The 20,703-nt window shown below is 34.4% G+C and overlaps 1 protein-coding gene across 3 annotated transcripts in view; it reads right to left on the bottom strand.

The window, feature by feature from the left end:
• The window catches only part of ADGRB3 (adhesion G protein-coupled receptor B3), a 724,938-nt gene that overhangs the window by 367,107 nt on the left and 337,128 nt on the right, over positions 1 to 20,703 (bottom strand). For all 3 annotated transcript variants that reach the window (XM_047860848.1, XM_047860847.1, XM_047860849.1), the window contains 2 exons: positions 19,474 to 19,575; positions 19,001 to 19,107 (listed from right to left, as the gene is read on the bottom strand). In XM_047860848.1, coding sequence (XP_047716804.1) covers positions 19,001 to 19,107; positions 19,474 to 19,575 — 209 coding nt within the window. The remainder of the gene's footprint in view (positions 1 to 19,000; positions 19,108 to 19,473; positions 19,576 to 20,703) is intronic.

Below are 20,703 nucleotides of genomic sequence, written 5' to 3'. Positions count from 1 at the left end.
AAATGCACTACATTTCTATACACTAATAATGAAGGGGCAGAAAGAGAACCTAAGAAAGAATCCCATTTACAATTGCACCAAAAATAATAAAATGCCTAGGAATAAACTTCACCAAGGAGGTAAAAAACCTATCCTCTGAAAACTATAAAACAAATGGAAAGATATTCCATACTCACAGACTGGAAGAACCAATATTGTTAAAATGTCTATATTACCGAAGCAATCTACACATTTAATGCAATCCCTATCAACATACCAACATGATTTTTTTCAGAGACTAGAACAAATAATCCTAAACTTTTTATGTAACCACAAATAGCCAAAGCAATCTTGAAACAGAAGAACAAAATCGGAGGTATCACGTTCCCAGATTTCAAGATATGCTATCAAATATTTAAAGAAGAGTTAATACCTATTGTTTTCAAACTATTCCAAAACAATGGAAGAGGTAGGAAAGCTTCCAAATTCATTCTATGAGGCTGGAATTAGTCTAATACTGAAACCAGTAAATGTCTATATTAAAGATACAGATACAGTACAAAGTACAAATGTCTATATTAAAGATACAAGATACAGTACAAAGCTTTAGTAATCAAAACAGTATGGTACTGGAACAAAAACAGACACATAGATCAATGGAACAGAATAGAGAGTCCAGAATAAACCCATGATTACTCTTTGACAAAAGAGGCAAGAATATGCAATGAGGAAAAGACAGCCTCTTCAAAAATGGTGCTGGGAAAACTGGACAGCTACATGCAAAAGAATGAAATGGGGATACTTTCTTATACCATACACAAAAATGAACTCAAAATGCATTAAAGACCTAAATGTGATACCTGAAACCATAAAGATCATAGAAGAGATCAAAGACAGGAATTTCTCTGACATCAGATGTAGCAACTTTTTTCTACATATGTTTCTTGAAGCAAGGGAAACAAAATCAAAAATAAACTATTGGGACTATACCAACAAACAAACAAACAAACAACCCCCAACAACTTCTGCACAGCAAAGGAAACAAACTAATAATGTACTAATTAATACTAATTAATATACAATCTAGTGAATGGGAGAAGATATTTGCAAATGACATATCTGATAAAGGGTGAAAGAATTTAAGCAGCTAAACAACAAAAAAAAAACACTAACAACCCAATTAAAAATGGGCTGAAGGCATGAGCAGACATTCAAGACTTACATATATATGGCCAACATACCATGAAAAGATACCAACATCACTAATCATCAGGGAAATGCAAATCAAAACCACAATGAGATATCACCTCACGCTGTCAGAATGGCTAAAATCAAAAATACAAGAAACAAGTAGTGGTGAGGATGTGGAGAAAGAAGAACACTGGTGCACTGTTGGTGGGAATGCAAACTGCTGCAGCCACTGTGGACAATAGTGTGGAGTGTGCTCAAAAAAAATTAAAATAGAAATACCCTATGATCAGTAATTCCACTACTGGGGATTTACCCAAAGAATATGAAAACACTATTATTCAAAAAGATATATGCATCTCTATGTTTATTGCAACATTATTTTCAATAGCCAAATTATGGAAGCATCCCACGTCCACTGATAGATGAACAGATCAAGAAGATGTGGTATATTTATACAATGGGCTATTAGTCAGTCATAAAGAAGAATGAAATCTTGCCATTAGTGACAACCTGGATGGATCAAGAGAGTATAATGCTGAATGAAATAATGCTAAATGAAACTAAAAAAAGTTTCAATGAGGACATTTTAGCTTAAGAAGTTGTCTCTAAACTTTAGAGATGTTCAGTGACATGGATGGAAGCTAGATTACTTTAGCTTTATTTTTAAAATAAATAAACAGGGCCATCTGGGTGGCTCAGTCAGTTAAGGGTCCAACTCTTGATATCAGCTCAGGCCATGATGTCACAGTTTGTGGGAATGAGCCCCACATCAGCCTCTGTGCTGACAGTGCTGATCCTGCTTGGGATTCTTTTTCCTTCCCTCTCTCTCTCTACCCCTCCCCTGCTTGCACTCTCTCCTTCAGAATAAAAATCTAAATAAATAGATAGATAATAATAAAACAACCAAAAAAAATCTCTCAGCTGGATCTTCAGCAGCAGAATGAACTAGTAAGAGGCAAGGCTTAAATTGATGGCTAGGGAAATATGCCACCAATTTTCATATTTGTTTATCTCACAGTTCAAGGGAAGAATAGCATCTTACAATGTGGAAAAATGGCAAAGTAAGAAAGGGTAAAGAGACAGCAATGATCTATTATACTTTTACTTGTTTATAAAAAGGTCAATCTTTATCATCCTATTGCTACATTTGTGATAAAATTAAATTATCAAAAGGGTATGAAATAATAAAGAACACACCAGAAAGTATTGAAATAGAAAGGTTAATACATAATAACTATAATTATCAATTTCCCATTAAGATATATGCCAACAAATGTTTTAAAGTATTCAATCAATCTGAACTAATCCAAAAGTTATGAATTTTCTAAAAAAAAGTATGTAACAAATCATCTTGACACTTCAGAACCTTTTCTTTAGGCTCTAATACTTTGTCTAAAAGTATTTTGATAAAATAAATATCTCCAGAGACATACTCTATTTACGCTGTGTTATGCTAAAAAACATATTTAGGCATTTTATTTCTTCCTCTTTTAATCTTTCATTACTCTCCCCATCTTCCCTCAGTGGCAGCCATCAACCAATGATCTAGCCCTTGCATATCTCTTAAATCTCCAAGTGGCTTGCTGTGGAGTGACATTAACATATTTAACCATGGTACAGACACAGCGTGGGCCACTGACCCTCAGAGTAGAAGGCAGCTGGCTTGTCAAGAAGATGTGTACCACCAGGTTGAACTCTAGTCCTGTCATTGATAACTACTTGCAATTTTCTGTTCAGGTCATGTGTTTCATACTTCCTATTTTTGCAATGGATATTCCACTCTCTTCCCTTACACTAACCTATGTTTATACACCACTAAGATTTATTCCTGGCTCTTCTAAATTTCTAAACAGAGGCACAGCATTCTCTGTGCTCTCTTATCTTACACATATATCGCTCATATCACACTGAATTATAATAAGTTGCCTATATGCCTCACTAGTCTTTCTGGACCTTGAGGTTAGGTTCCCTGCCTTATTTACAGTCTTAGAATATATTACAGTGAAAGTTTGTTAAGAGTGGATTCAGTTATGATGTCCTAACTTTACCTTCGGGTTGTAATATACTGGAAGGGCCTTTGGAACCAGAGCTGCCTAGATTTTTATTTAAACATTTCAACTTATTATTTATGTAATTTAACCCAATAAAGACTCAGTTTACCATGTCTCTTTTAAGATTTGAAAATATATCTAAGAGTTAAAATTTCTTTTTATTTATTTATTTATTTACTAACTTCAAATGAACCCACACAAGCCTAAGATAGCACAAGTTACTTCAAACAGGAAAGCTTGTTTCATCAGTCTGTGTGCCCTATGTGAAAGCCCTGGAGGCTTTCAACATTTTCCCCTTCTTCACTGTGCTCTAATCACTCTGGTATTTTTCAGTTTCCTCAACAATATTAAGTAAATGTCTGCCTCAGGGCCTTTGAACTTGCTCTGCCTTTGGCCTGGAATAGTCTCCCCACAGAGAACCACATATGTTTTGAGGGTGCGTGTGTGTGTGTGCGTGCGTGTGTGCGCGCGTGGTGTTTGTTTGTTGTCATTTCCTCAGAGAAGTTTTACCTGACTTTCCATGTAAAATAGTTTCCCTCTCATTCTCAGCCAACTTACCCTTCTTCACTGTGCTCAAGCTTACCAGCCATTGTACATCTATCTCTTGGCTTATTTGTTTTCCTGCCTTTTCCATTAAAATATAAGCCTTATGAAGAAAGAGGTGTTCTCTATTTTTTTAGTGTTATATTTCCTGCGCCTAGAGGACTTAACTCAGTATATTGAGCAAATGAATTAAAGGAATGAATAAGTTAATTTCCTTTTACGTTTCTGTTAGATCAGAGGATTAAGTTAGGCACACTTGAAAGCTGTCCTAGTTTGTTTATCAACATGGAAAACACTGAAAACAGAAAACATTGGTATCAAATAGCATGAAATAAATCAATTTTTTTGACTTAAAGAAACAGTGCAGTTTCTGGCCTGAAAAGTGTCCTGTTAAATAGGTAGAGTGTGAGGAAAATTGTGAAGAGAAATGAAATTAATAGGGTCTACCTAAAAAAAAAAAGAGTCATAAAACTCAGTCTTCAGTTTTGTGCTGGCAGTGCAAATCACAGCTGTGATACTCAAAGCTGCAGAGGACTTGAATGTTCTCCATTAGGAATAGAATGTAGCAACGGTTGCCAAGGTAAACATCATCTAACTACTTCAGATCAGCTCTGTGTCTATTATTTTGGCAACCCCGACCTATGTCTGTGAGAGATTTTACTGGTACAGATCTAACATATCCTTCCATTCAAACAAAAAAATCATAACACTGACTTAAATTTTAGGAATACAACATTTAGACATGTATTCTATTTGCAATAAAAATAGTACAGAAGGTAATGGATGGTTCAACTAATCAGAGATAGGGAAGGCAGTCAGTCTTTCATGTCTGGGTCAGCATCAAATGCAGCAAAAGTCGGTAGTAAATTAACGTCATTGCCATCTGACAGCTGCTTAGCAGGCTTATGTAGAATGAATTGTTCTCGGTCCAGCTCTTTGCAGACAGGTGCCCAAATCATACCACCAGCTCTCACAATTGGCACTAATTAGTATCCTTCCTGGCATTGTCAGTGAAAAGCACCCAGCACATAATACCTTGTAATATTTGTATACGTGAGTGTAGACTGTTGGTAGCATTTATAAAGGGTGTAAAGAATGTTCAGATAAGGCAGATTTCCATTCAGAACATATTTAGCTAAAAACAATTCCAAGTTCTTGATCTTCCTTTCACAATACAAGTGTACTGTGGAAGTGTCTCTCCTTACCTTCTGCCGCCTCTTTTGCTATCTATTTCTAGATTAACCAATCCATGTTTATCTGCTGGACTGTTTTTCTCTTTCCTGGATCATGAAGCAGTAGAATTCAGATTGGGTTTGCTCACCTTACTTGTTCTGTATTTAAAATTGTCCTTTATTTGCACTCCACCTCCTCTTTTGTTTTTATCTCTATGATTTTATGACTGAACACTATGGTTATCTCTATGATTCTGGATTCCATCCAAACCTCCTCAATCTTTTCCTCTCTCAAAAATATAGCCTGACATAGCATACCTTATTTAAATACTGCTACTTTCCTTTCAATTATGTCTTCTTTGTGTTTCTCTTCAAAATCAAAATCAGAAGTCTCAAATCTGACTTGAAATGCACAACTCTTTGAGTTACACGTTAAACTCAACAATTACCTACTAAGCATTGTCTCTGGAAATCTTACTAGTATATTAAGTTTAAAGAATAGCTGGAGTCATAAAACCTGGATTTAAATTGTGGTTCTACTATTTACTACATAAGCCAGTGAACAAATTATTTGTCACTTCCTGAGGATTATTGGATTTGTCTGTGAAAAGAAGCAAATGTCATTACATGGTTGTTATGATGGATTAATACAAAGATAGAATATAAAAATAGATAGTCAGGGACTGCTATCCCTTCTTATCTTCCCATCTTCAATTTCTAAGTCCTCTAAATACTAGCTATGTATTGTTTCTCATATCCATCCTTTTTTTAAAAAAAATTTTTAGTGTTTATTTTTGAGACAGAGAGAGACAGAGTATGAACAGGGGAGGGGCAGAGAGACAGAGAGGGAGACAAAGAACCCGAAGCAGGCTCCAGACTCTGAACTGTCAGCACAGAGCCCGACGTGGGGCTCCAACTCATGAACCAGGAGATAGTGACCCCAGACAAAGTTGGAAGCTTAACCAACTGAGCCATCCAGGCATCCCTCATATCCATCCTTTTTACCTATAGGCAAGAGATTCATGCTGGTCCAGATCTTCAGTACTTCCCATCACACTCATTACAATAGTCTCCCAACTGACATCACTCAGTCTCCCCATGCTAACCTATCCTACTTTCTCATCTTGAACATGCCACTTCTCTGCTCAAAAGACAAACCAAAATCAAATACATTCAACATTGTTCGATTTGCAAGGCCATCCAAACCCTAACCTATAATTCTAATATTTTATCTCTTTATCTTATTGTATCCATCCCAACACTATTCTCCCATTATTTCTATTGTTAGTGATTTTTTCAGTCTTAATATTTCATTTCTATTGGTGGTTAGCAATTTAATCCACTTTGCTTTTGGATTCCTCAAATTACTATTTTATTATTATTATTATTATTATTAATGATTTTTTAAACTAGTAATACTTTTTAACCAGTCTATTTATTCACAATTGCTTCTTAACCATTGTTTCTTGAATTAGCCTCTTCAGAGTGTATTTTCCTTGTTTTCTAATCTTTACATGAGTATTTTGGTAGGGTTCTGTGAATGGTAATTCAATCTTAGTCTTACTTTTTTTAAAGTCATATTCACTTTCAATAGATCTTTTAGATAAGGATGTTTTGATTTTCCCCATAGCATTTTCATAATGTGATTTTAGTGCCCTATTTGTTGCAAGTGCAAAGTCTCTTGTCATTTAAATAGCTGATCTTTTGTAAATTACCACTATTTTTGTGTGCTGATCTTTTGTAAATTCCCACTATTTTTGTGTGTGGTAGCTTTAAATTTTTTCTTTTTGTCTTAGTATAATGCGGATTATATTTATTTGGATTTGCTTTTATTTATTCATGACTTTTTTCAATCTGAGTATCTTATCAGCCTTCAACTTTAAAAAAAATTTTATAAGCTAACTCATAGAATGCTGCCTCTCCCATAACTTTTTGTGTTTTCATTCTGGAATTCATTTCTATTACATTATATACATTTCTATTAAGTACACACTAAACTTTCTCATTCTATTATTTATTTTTCTAAGTTCTCTTTTATATTTTTCATTTATCTGTTTTGGCTTCTGAGTGACCTTTTTCTGGGTCTAAATTCCAGATTACTAATTCATTCTTCAATTGTGTCTAGTTGGCTATTTAGTCTCTTCTGTAATTTTAATGACAATATTTTCCACTTATAGAAGTTCTATTTAATCTTTTTCATTTTCTTCCATTCCTTAACTGTTTTCTGTTCTTTTTTTTTTAATCTCTTAAATTAGTTTAAACAAAGTTATCTGTTCTTCTATATTTTCTACTATTTTTACTTCTTTACTTTCATTGCTAATGGTCCTGATTTGCTGATTCTCCCAGTGATATTTCTCATTATTGTCAATTCATATTCAGTGAGATGCATTTATTGTTTGGGAGCCCAAGTTGCTTGTTTGTGAAAGAGTTGTTACAAACTAGTTTTGAGTATGTTTCTTTTAGGGTGGTGCTCTGAGGCAATTCAATGATGCTGAACCATTTTATGCTAATTTTCATATTAATTCCTTCTGTTTATAGCTCAGACTAGAAATTTCAGTTTGTGAAATGTGATTTGTTTCCTCTTACTTCTAAAACCTTGTATAAACTAAATATTTCTTAGACACATCCTAGACCTACAGTTTTTCTAGTCTGTGAGGCCAGAGCAGTCAAAATAGTGCCAGGTCACTGCAAGGGGATAGGTATAGCATCACTGCTTGTGTGCAGGGGGTTGTATCAGTATCTCCAAGAGGGCTTTAGAATCTTAGCCTCCAGCACCTGGGACTCACATATAATCTGAAATACTTATAGGTCATTGAATCATCAACTCTCCTGTAGAGCTCTAGTTTGACTTTTCTTTTCTAAACTTCTGGTATCTAAGGATTTCCCCATCTTTCTTTTGAGCCCAGATACAATGCAATATTTGCAAATACATTCTTGCTTATAGTTTATACAGAACTCAGTACGATCTATGAAGTGTTAGTTTGGTCTTCCTACTGTTCCACTAGTGCTGCAGGTTCCTAACACTAATGAGACTGAACTACTCACCATTTCTAAAAGAAAGTCCATGGATCCTGCCTTTGCTCCCTGACTCAGGCTCTTCTATAACTTCAAATGTTCTCCCCAAATCCTTTTGTAAAATTGTTATTTTTCCTTTCTCCTTCCTGAATTCTTTTCAGATAACTGCAATCATGATATGATCTCTGCTTTCAAGCCTCATAGAAGTAATCTTGCTCTATCATATAATATTAGTGTTTGTGTTCTTATCTATTATACCAGACCATAAACACCTAAAGGGCTTGCAGTTTCTTATTCATCTATGTGTCTCCTGTAATTTCTTGCTTATTTCCTGGCACACAAAGGTAACTTCTCAAAGGGCGTGCTAAATTAAATTGAAATTACAGGAGGATTTTCCCTTTTTTAACTATCAACTTCATTGGTTGACAAGGTAAAAACATGGCAGTTCTGATTATTCAATACAATGGAATATGTAATAATGGGGAACTTCTACATTTCCTGACATAATTATCTTTTAAAAGATATCCAATTAATATAAATAGGCAAAAGATTTCAGAAGTTTTAAATATCTATAGTTATAGTTATATAACTACTACCTTTTAAAACAGAATAACAACAATTGCAACAGTGATAAAGCATTTATTGAAAGACTATTATATGGCAAGCATGGGACAAAGTGTTTTTGCGTGAATTACCTCCTTTGAGTTTTAAAATGTTGGAGTGCCATAATTATTCAAATTTTACGGATAAAAGACTATTGACTTAGCGTAGTGAACTGCATCCCCAGGATTGTTTGGCTCTTGAATTGTACTGAGATTTAAGCTCAGGAAGTAGATTTCAGAGTTCCTACTCTTAACTACTACATGCTTAACTCAGGTTTTATATGTGCTTTTGTTAGAAACTGTCAAAATACTTAAATATTTAAAAATCATTCTCAACCATGTTTAAGGAGACACTAAATCTTTTTCACATGAAAAAGAATATGAGAAGGAAGAGACTTGAAGCAACTTGCCAGACTGTTGAGGTACTGCCAGTTATTTGAGTAGTGGTCATTATTTTGGAATGTACTGTGTAAATGTTCCTAAAGTCATTTACCAATATCTATAAAAGGTTTTGTAAGTAGTGCTATACAAGTGGAGGGAAAAAGTCCACCATGGATAAGTCAAGGATTCTATTTCCCTTGGCCTATATTTTCTAATTCTCTTAATTTTGTCACTGAAGTAGTTCAGAAAGGTTTATAATTTTAATATTTCCTTTAAAAAATATAATTATTAGTAATTTACTCTGCTCACACTGTAGCACTCTATGAGGATCTTTGCTCCAAAGGGCAAGTCTTAAAAGTTTCTGTGTCATTCACATGTAATACTGTTGACAAGATCGACAGTGAAAGGAAAAAAAAAACACTGAAGTCCAAAAATAATTGCTTTTTATAGTTCTTGTTCTTTATATAGACAGATATCGTGAGGGTCATGTTTTAAAGAGTAGGTGTGTTTCTGAAATAACCTTATTCTTTTCACTTTATGCCTCCTACTGCCAGCCACAGTTGTCTCTATTGTGTGAATCTTAAAAAAAGATTTATCGTAGTCACTTTGTGCAAATGACACACTTTAAACATCATATATTTATATATTATTTTCAGCATCAACTCCTACAGTCCATCTGTAAGTTACATTAAAGGTTCTCACAGCTCTAAGTGGCTTCAATTAAAAGATAATTATATGAGAAACTTCTTTTCATAAAACAATAATCTAAATATATGTCTTTGTTTCAGTTCATAACTATCATTTTCTAAGACCAAAGTCATTCATTAGATGATGATATTAAATTATTTATAGATCTATCTCATGAAAAAGAGATCATCCTGTATGGAAAAAAAAGCACACCTTTTGTTCTACTATACCAATAGTTCTTAATTTTCCCTAGACTTAATATAAAAAGCTTAATATAAAAACACAAGCCAGAGTTGTCCTGTGGCTAGGAGTTCAAATTTGAAAAGAAGCCTCCTGCCTAAATTATAATATATAATTACATAATTATATGTAACTAAATATATAATTACATAATATGTGTGTGTGTGTGTGTGTGTGTGTGTGTGTGCGTGTGTGTGTGTGTTGCACAGAAGCTGGGATGAAAATACTTTGGCCAAAGGGTATTTGGTATCCCAATTTCTTGCCTTAGGAATTCCTGAAATGAGAGACAGGATGCCATGAATTTCAGGATTCCAATTTACTGTTATTAGAATAAACTCAATCATGAAGAAAACTGATGAAGAAAAGTGAGTTAGGTATACACTATGCTAACTTGTAAATTTCTAAAATAAGAATGAGAGCATAGTAAATTTACCTAACAGTAAAAACAAAACAAAACAAAACTAAACTAGAATCAGCTTTAATTGCAGAGTTTTTGGCTAGACTTAGTCAAAAGTACAGTTCCTGAGCAAGAGACATGGGTAGATTGGATTTCTTAACAACAAATCTAGAAATTCTTATTAATATTCTGAGCTAGGGGACAGAACTAGATAGAGCATGTTCTACGAATTCAAAGCAGATAATAATCAACAGACTGGGGCCAAAATTTTTCAGGAACCTCTTCAATGAGAGACAGAGCATTACCTAACCTAATATTTCTCTATGGCTTTTTCCAATTATATTTCCATCACTTAAATCTCCTAATCCTTGTAATATTGCATCAGTCAGAATGGGATATGTTATGCTGTGATAACAAACAACTTTAAAATATTAGTGCCTAAAAACAGCAAAAAATTATTTCTCACTCACACCACATATGCAACACAGGAACCAGGAAGGCTGTATTCATCATAGTCATTGAGGGTCTTGGGGTGGTGGAGGTTGAAAGATTTTGCATTGGCAATGACATTCTCAGGCCTGACATGACAAAGACCACTTCCATACACAACCAATTGATGTATTCTAGTCACAGTTCACACCTAAGTTCAAGGGGTGAAGTAACACAATCCTCCCATGTGCCCAGAAAAGGAAAATTAGGTATCACCTGATATGGTTATGCCTTGTGATGCTATGGAATTGGCTAGCAATCATTTAATTTCTTTGTAGTCACCCACCAAAACATTACTTTCTTTACATTTTACATTTTTTACATCATTTTCCATTTAACTTATTTGCATTCTTCTGCCACTGTGCTCCTTAAACTTTGATGCACATATGAATCACAGAGGGAATTTTTCAAAATGCAGATTCTGATTAACTTGGTCTGGAATGGGGTTTGAGATTCTACACTTCTAACAAGTGCCCAGGTGCTGCTGATACTTTTGGTCTTCAGAAAACATTTTGGCTCTACCAAATGCCTTCTCTGCACCTGCATCCAAGTAGCTCAACTGTGTTGAAGAAACATCACAACTAAACTGACTAGCTAGCTGTACTCTAAGTTCTTTATTTCAAACCTTAGTACAAGACAACCTTTGGCAACCCCTAAACACACCTGCCTCAAACTATTCTCTATTGTCCTGCCTTCCTCATTTCAGAAAATGACTTTACCATCACCCAAATCTGCTCATTCAGCCTTAATGAAGGATGACATCATCTCTCATCTGGATTACTACAGCGGGCTTGACAGCTTCCAATCCTGCTACCCTATAGTCTGCTCTCCATAGAACACCATATAACACTCTTCAATTATATTGAATCACATCACTCCTTACTGTCAATGGCTTCCCATTGCATTTAGAATAAAAGCCAAACTCCAAGCAAAGGTCTTTAAGGCACAGAATTATTTTTTCCCTATCAACTTCTCCAACTTTATCTCATGACATTCTGTTATTGCTCACTACCTCTGCCCACTAGATCATCTTTCACTTCCTTAAAGACTTCAAAGTTTTTCCAGATGCTAGTCCCTCAAATGGAGTGTACTCTTATTCTCTGGGACACTCATTCTCTCAAGTCTTTAATGCCTAGATTCACCTCATTTTTCAGGCCACAGCTATTTAAAGCTATTAAAATCATTTCCTCATGGAGACCTCTCTGACTTTTTTATCTAAAGCAGTCCCCAAACTTTATTTCCTATGTTGGTACTTTGTTAATTTCCTTCAACATATCACAATTTGTAATTATCTTATATCTTTTCCTGTCTACTTTACTTGTATTTGTGTATGTCACATTCAAGATGTATCCTCAGGTCCCTGCACTCTGTTGCATATAGTTAAAGGTCAGAAGATATTTGTAGAGTAAGTTAATGGGTAGTTAGTTGAATTGATAGATGAATGACTGAATAATAGAGTACACTTTCCTTTATAAGATTTTTCATTTGACAGTAGCCTAATTCTATATAAAGTACATTCTACTAAATCATTCTATGATGAAGTTTCAAGTCAGTGAATTTCCATGGCCAAAATTGACCCTAACATTTCTTCTCCAAGTCACACTAAATCCATAATCTGGGAGAATCTTAAAAGCCTCCTTGGCTTTTATAGTTATGATCAGTAATATATTGTGAATTTTAAAAAAATGAAGTAAAGTGTAACTTGAGAAGTATTTCATTATATACCTGTATAACAGACACCCTTAAATTTCCCTAGGAAACACTGTTATATGTATTTAAGACTTTTTTATAATACAATTGAAATGTATTTGTTTAGTATAGTAATTCCTCTAAAGCTAATGCTTTTGCCACTAAAACTAGAAAAATCCACACAAATTACAAAAATCATACTCTTTAGAGCATCAGAGAGCTATGGATGAAATAACTAAATTTCCAGAAAAAGGAGATCCTTTCTATGGTACCCAACAATTTTAGTCATTTGAAGGGGGGCAGGCAAGAAGTGAAGGGCAGGTATAATCCTGGAAGAAGACTTCTAGTGACGAAAGAGAAACTAATGTTTTTCAGTTGCCCAGGGCTAGAGAAGTGTACTGGAAAACTGATGGTCCCTAAAAACCTTACTAGAATTTTTCTTCATGAGACATTGGCTGAAGTTTTGAAATATGTAGGAAGCTGAGAAATTAAGATGAAAACTTCTAAAATGCAGAGTGAAATTTTCTTCATGCTTGTAAGTATGTATTTAGAAACAAATTTGAAGTTGCTTGGACAGAAATCTGGAACACTGAGCTGGTACCTTTGAAGGAAAGAACTGAATCTTCTACAGTTTCTAAGGGTTGATGGGATAGGCAAAATAGGATCTTTATCCAAAGCCTTTAAGACACACAGTGGAGGAAGGAGGACTAAGCAGAGATAGTTTTACTAAAACAGCAAATCATCCTTAACCCAGCTCAAATCTTGATTGCACTGAATTATCAGCTCCTCACTGTATTTGAATTAACAGAAAAGGGGGAATGCTTTTTGGTGGACATCAACATTGTCTAAAGCCACTATATGTGTTTTACACAATGTCTGATATGTAACAAAAAATTAGTAGATATGCCAGATGATGTGACTGATAAAATAAGTCCATTCACAGATTCTCCAAATATTAGATTTCACTGATAAGTAATTTAAAATGACTGTGGTTAAAGTGTTTAAGACAACAGAGGAGAAAAAAGGACAAAATAGATTTTGATGGATAATTCTAAAAGACTTGAAATATTAAAAAAACAAGACAAAACAAAGAAACAAAGACAATTTAAAAAATATATATTCTAATCCAGAAGTTAGTGAATTCTCACCTGTGGGTCAAATCCAGCCCACTGCCCAGTTTCATATAAAGTTTTACTGGAACATTGTCATGTTTACTTACTGTCTATGACTGTTCTTATGTTAATCATCAGAGTTGAATAGTTAGGACAAATGCCATATGGGATGTAAAGTCTAAGATATTCATTATCTTCTCCTTGAAATATACTGTCAACTTTGAGATATGAATTTCTTAGAACATCAAGATTTAGTTAACATATTACTTCTATTTTTTCCCCCATCAGATCCTTTAGGGTAGATAGCATTCAATAAATGTGAATTATTACCATTTGCTGAACACTCAGTGAACTCATAATTTTATTCAGGACCACCTGTTACATACTGCAAAATTACGAGGTTGAACTCAGATCCTGAGTTCTCTCTGCCTTTGTCCCTCTTGGTCTCTTTCCCTCTCTGACTCTACCCTTTCCCCTCAAGTTTCCCCTGAAGAAAGATATGTCTATTTTTATCTCTCTGTCTTAATACACCACCCATAAAAGTAGACAAAAACAGGAGAAACAAAGTCTTAATATCAGGATTCAAACTCCCTGACAGCCCTTTCCACAGTCAACTTTTCAATGACTTAGATTATTAATCTTACTTCCATATTTGTTTTTTTTCAAATTTTTTAATGTTTATTAATTTTTGATAAAGAGAGAGAGAGAGAGAGAGAGAGAGCGAGCGCAGGAGCAGGAGAGGAGCAGAGAGAGAGAGGGAAACACAGAATCCAAAGCAGGCTCCAGGCTCTGAGCTGTCAGCACAGAGCCCGACATGGGGCTTGAACTCCCAAACTGTGAAATCATGACTTGAGCTGAAGTCAGATGTTTAACAGGCTGAGCCACCCAGGTACTCCTATTTGTGTGTTAAATGAAGGTTTGAAAAATAGAAACAGAGGTGTTAAGGTACAATGACTTAAAAGGTAACATTTATACCCAATTCTACATATGTCCATATGGAAGGACTTCTATTAGAGTAATATCTATCTTTGATCTTTTTCAATCCCATAACTCACTCCTCTCCAGGGAAAGAGTAATGACATATACTGGATGAATTTAAGAAAAGGCATTGGTATGCGTGGTTCAACTTTTGCTTTAGAACTCTCTACATGTAGAGAGTATATATCCTACTAGTTCTGTCACTTCAAGCATAGGAGTGTGTGTGTGTGTGCGTGCCTGTGTGAGCATGTATTTGTATGTGTGTAAAAGAGACAGAGGAAGGGAGAGAATTAAAAAGAGAGAGATGACTGAGGTAGGAAGAAGTTGTCTGTGATTGCCCAGGTGTACTAGATACAGGATGATCTATTTCATACAGGGAGAGGCTGGCTCTCTTTGCCCACAATATTCATCCTTCTTCTTGAAAGAGCTTTATGAGTAACAAGAAAATGTTTTCCCAATTTGCCTGACTCCTGTGCCCATTTCTCAACAGGTTGTAAAATTATTTCTACTTTGTTTGGTACAAAATTCAGAAAATATCCCAGAATATGAATGGAAATATTAACAAGTGAGAAAATATCAAAATTTCAAGAATCCTACTACACTTTATTCTTCTCTCCTCGATTTTTAAAAATTGTGTGCATTTGTTTGTGGTTTGTATTTTAATAAATAACAGTTGGATCATGTTTAATTTTAGAGCTTATAAGGTTTCAAACAAATTCATGACTATTAGCTTATTGAAATTCTGCAATGGCCAAATAATTTCATAAAATAATGTCATCAATCACTCCACATTTCTAGATATTTTGGGGCTAGGAAAATTGCACATGAGGGATAATACTTATTAATTTCATGTGGTTAAAATTCATGAACATTAAGCCTGGTGTATCACCTGAGAACCCTCCAGCTGCCAGTATGCTCCCACTGATTAGAAAAGTGGCAGAGACATTCTTTATAAGTGTCTATGGAATATCTAATATAAGCTTAGTATATGCTAGTGTATGCTTAGTACTGTGTTAGTCACTAGAGAAACAAAGATAAAAAAAAAAACTCACATGGCCTCTGTCCTCAAAGAGTTCAAACTAAATGTTCAACGTGATGGATTAGTGATTTTATATATCAAACTGTTTAACCAACCCATTCTGTCTACCTCCAATGGCTTATAATTATGAGAGTTCATAGAAAAAACTCATCTAATGTTTATTAATGATAAAAAGTCATTACAAACTTGGTTTATCACTGTAGTTTTGCAAAATGGGTATTTAAAATATTGTAATCTATGTGGGTATGTACATGTATTGTAATCCATATGTAAAAGAGTTGGAAAATGGAGATCTACCTATTTAAAATAATTCTCCATAGTAGGTAACAATTAACATTTTAATGAGCTTTCCAATTATAGAGGGGGCAAAGAATGAAATCCTTCAAAGAAAACAGAACAATTACATTGTGAAATAATAAATTCTACTAAAGGAGAAGATGCAGAGTCTTCAAAGTGATTTTAGAATCTGTGGGAATCAGAACTGTTCTATATCACAAGCACTATCTAGCTTTGCTACTCAGACAAAGAACGGGAAGCAATAGGAATAAGAGTATGAAGGGAAGTTGGTTTCATTTCCACCTCCAATTGACTTTTTAGAGTACACATGATGAATTTGATGGGTTAGGTAAGCATTATTTAAGGCACAGATTGGTCCTATACTTCACTAAACATGTAAAGGAAAAGATCATGATCTGTAGGCAAATACTAGATGTGTGTATATATATGCATGTGTAAGTGTGCGTATATTTTTGTATAGGTATATAAACATAATTCATGTGCAAAAATCCATGTGACATCAATTTTATACTCCCATCCCTCTATTAATCTACCTATCTATTCCTCCATCTGTATTATTTTTCCACATGTGTAGTTCACATTAATAATAGGTTGAGTTCTAAAATTTTACTTTTTTTTTAAACAAGTTTTTTTTAATGTTCTTTATGTTTGAGAGACAGAGTGTGAGCAGGAGAGGGACAGAGAGAGGGAGACACAGAATCTGAAGCAGGCTCCAGGCTCTGAGCTGTTTGCACAGAGCCCGATGCCGGGCTCGAACTCACAGATTGTGAGATCATGACCTGAGCCTAACTCAGACACTTAACCCAGGTGCCCCTTAAAATTTTACTCTTATTGAGATAATATTTTAACTCAATGTATATTCTATACATGTAGATATTAATACCTCATGGTTACAAAGTTCTTTTACAATTCATAAGATTTAATATGTATAGTATGTCTTCTGCTCTCCCTTGAAACTTCCAGAGATGTTAAAATGATGCTACCAACTTCTTTTTGCAAAGCCAAGATTTGAGATGACATGACTTTTCCAAAAACACACCACCCAAAAATTATGTCTTCAGTACCAGAATCTAAGGGCAGATGATTTCAAATCAAAAGCTCAGGAGGTGGCATGGCCTCCAGAAAAGAGGTTAAGCTTTGGAACAACTGTAGCTGGACACAATTTTCACTCTTTGCCTCGTAAAACTGGATTGTTCCCTTGTAGATTTTCAGTATGCAAACCGAGGCAGGGATATTCACCTTGCAGATTCTTGTGAGCACTGGAGTTGGTTTATCAAAGTGTCCAGGCTGAGTGTCTGGTACTTTGTAGGAGCTGAGTACACTGAGATTGCTTTTTATTCTATAATATCACGCATCTGATTTATGTATGCAAGTCAACCAAGGCATATACAACTGGTTGTGAAATTATTGACTGAATGATTTCTATGGAATTCACAGTTCAAGATCAATTCTTGTATTTCACACAGTGTTTCTGTTTCTCTCCATTATCAGATGAAATGCAAACTCATTAAATATTAGTATACAAAACACTGAATTTAGGAAGTAAAAATTTTCTGCAAAAAAGTGATATTACTTATTAAAAATTCATAAGGATTGACTTATGATTTTTTTAATCCCTGCAATTACTCCCATTCATTATTATGGATTAACAAGAATTGAATGTGGATATTATTAAGATTAAGTAAACAAAATCAAATGTCTAAAATTAGGGAAAAATAAAATTCATTAAAATTAAATTCATAAGGAAATTTTTGGTTAATCTTTTTTTTAAATGTTTACTTATTTATTTTGGAGAGAGAGAGAGAGAGAGAGAGAGTAAGCAGGGAAGGGGGTAGTGGGCAGAGAGAGCGGGAAAGAGAATCCCAGATAGGGTCTGCACTGTCAGCACAGAGTCGGATGCGGGGTTCAGTCCCACAAACTGTGAGATCATGAGCTGAACTGAAATATATATTTTTAAATCTAGGTATTTGTATGTAACCAGCATATATTGACATGTATGTCAGTACTTGTGTGTAACTCTCCTATCTATATCTATAGATATGACAGGAATAGGTAGATAGATAGATAGATAAACAGATAACAGGAATAAGGCTCTGATGATGATGGTAAATAATCATCAATTCAATTACTACTACCGATTTGGTAAGTAAACATATTAGTATTTCGTTTTCAGATTTTTTTAATGTGATTTGTTTTTGTTTTTTTGAGAACTAAACACATTCACTTCATCAATAGGAGTTATTATTGCATGAACCGAATTTCCATCCACAAGCAAGAATCTTCTTTAGATTTTTTAAAAAAGAATTATGCATAGTTTTGAGTGACAGTAAAAAAAAATGAAAGAAAATATAAGCACAACAAAACTTGAAAGTTCTTAACTAAATATCATCCCTGTCAATGTCCAACTTTCCAGCTGGCTCATGATCATATTTGTTCTAAACTCCACAATGTTTATTCATTGATAGAGTTCCTCTTGATTGTCAGGATGAAATGACAACAGTCTCCAATAATGACAATGACTTGCACTTCTAAAACACCAAGCAAAATTTAACTGTGCTCAAAATATTCATACATCATAGTTTGTGAGAAATTCGGTGATGTGTGGGAACAGAAGGGCAATTTTTGAAAAATTTGGTCCACTTAATCTTTTGCAAGTAATTAATTTTCTCTGGTGCAGTAACACTATCATTTTTTCAATGTCTTACTGTCAAATTGCAGTGAGAAATTTGATACCTAAATGAACAGCTTATCATTTCCCGACTACTAAGAAATATAATTTAGAAATAAACAGTATTTTGCAATGTCTTAGATATGATTTAACACAGACTTGTGCTAATTTTAACATACAGTTTAATTCTTCCAGGTGAAACTGAACAACGAATTTTGTTCAGGCCTTGTCCCCATTAGACAAGGAATTCCTTCATGTAAATAGCAGGATCCCCAAAAACCCAAACCCTAGGAACAAAACAGTTTAGCAGTGACTTATAAAAATGAGCTTTCTGTCACATCACTTTTTCCTTCAGGCATTTTTTCAGAGATTTTGGCTGATTTGATTATAAAGCAGAAGGTTAAATTCTCACACAGTGATCATTAGGAAAAAATAAACAGAGCAAGTACTAAAGCTGGCTTTGCACCTACTGAATGCTGCAAGTGTCTGTACTCATTGGATATGCATCTTGCAAAGCTCGGCTGTTCCCAGAAGGCCACTCCATGAAGACTGAGAGAGCAGCGTCTGCTAGTGGTGCCTGTGCGTCACAAAGAACAGAGAGAAGCTTTATAACAGAGATGCTAGAAGGCATCACATAATTGGGAGGCAGGCTGAAGAATTGGGTTTGTACGTTTTCTTGCTTAGAAAACATGCATATGAAAATGTTATGCTGATTATCTTTAAGGTGCATGTTAATGCCACTGAGAAACCATTGCACCAGCAATAATTTCTAGGTCTCTTCATTGGCTCCATTTATGAAGCACTTTACTAAGATTGTTTCATTGCTTATTGCACAGATTTATTTATGGATATAGGACAAAAGCATGACTTCATACGCAAACATAGCATGCTGTTCTTAGAGGGCAATCATCATTTGGATTTGGGTGGGTCGTTCGTACTTTACCTGTGGCATTCAGTGGGCACTGATTGAATGCCAAGTCGCCTGCCGGGGTCCTTTTCCACACCATCGACATCAGGTAATCCTCTGGGCATATTTCATAAGGTGCTGCAATTTAAAACAGACGGAACTGAATGCCAGCAGTGTTTATTTTTCTAAATATTGGCGATAAACAGTCCTCAAATGCATCTCTCTATCTGCAGAGTTCTTTCATTTTCCTTAAAGTATATCATTTACTGAAATGTTAGCAGTGTCTTCATAAAGAAAAAAACCACCAGGTTTCATTTCATTATCTACAAAATCTTCACAAAAATGTGCTTTCTTTTGAAGGTGCTTACTGTTCAGACTTTTTTTAAAGTCGTTTGAATTTGCTTATAAATTGAACATTACATTCAAACACATAAATCAAAAGTCTTTCCAATATTCATGATGTTTTGAAATGTTGTGAAATAAAATGATTTCCAATAAACTGAAAGCCATATTAGAATTACTAACTCTAAGTGTTAAGAGGAAATAAACATACAGGGCAAAAATATATAACTTTTTATTCTTCATACAAGGGCAATAATGTCAATCATACTACATCATGTAAAAATAAACTGATTTGATCTTTTGGCCTTATAATTTTCAAAAACTCAATTGAATCACTGAGATGAGAAACTCAAAAGGTATTTCAAGAATAACAGATGTATACCAGAAATAACTTAATAGAAAGCCAAAGGATTTGTGAAGTCTATCTGTACTGTTTTGTATTAAACCTCACACCGTGCTCCTAAAAAGAACATACTAGTCCTTTCTCTAGACACACCTACTATTGTGCTTTTCACACAGCACTGCCGTTTATATTATATTTTCACATATTTGTGTTCACTGTTTTCCTGGGATCTTGTTGTCTTCTCATCTCTGTATCTTGTACCTAATAATTTGGCACACAGAAGTTGCTCCAAATTGAATAAATAAATGAATCAATATATGATTATATAAATACCTTTAATAAATAAATAAGGACCAAAAATAATAAGGACCTAATATATTCATGAGTGTCACTTCCTGGGAGAAATGTCTTCCTTTGAGGACAATATACTATTTAATCCATGCTAATCATAATCTACTGATCCCGATTCTACTTCAGAATTTATGAGCTTATTAGGATACATTATAATTATTAGTGGGGAAGAATACAATTTGAGACTTTTTGATCTTGAAACAATGCTTTCTTTATCTGGGGTAGCAGGG

Source organism: Prionailurus viverrinus, chromosome B2 (genome assembly GCF_022837055.1).
Source record: "Prionailurus viverrinus isolate Anna chromosome B2, UM_Priviv_1.0, whole genome shotgun sequence".
In the NCBI taxonomy this organism is placed as follows: Eukaryota; Metazoa; Chordata; class Mammalia; order Carnivora; family Felidae; genus Prionailurus; species Prionailurus viverrinus.
The sequence above is the reverse complement of the archived record's forward strand: the minus strand, read 5'-3'. Positions and strand labels throughout refer to the sequence as shown.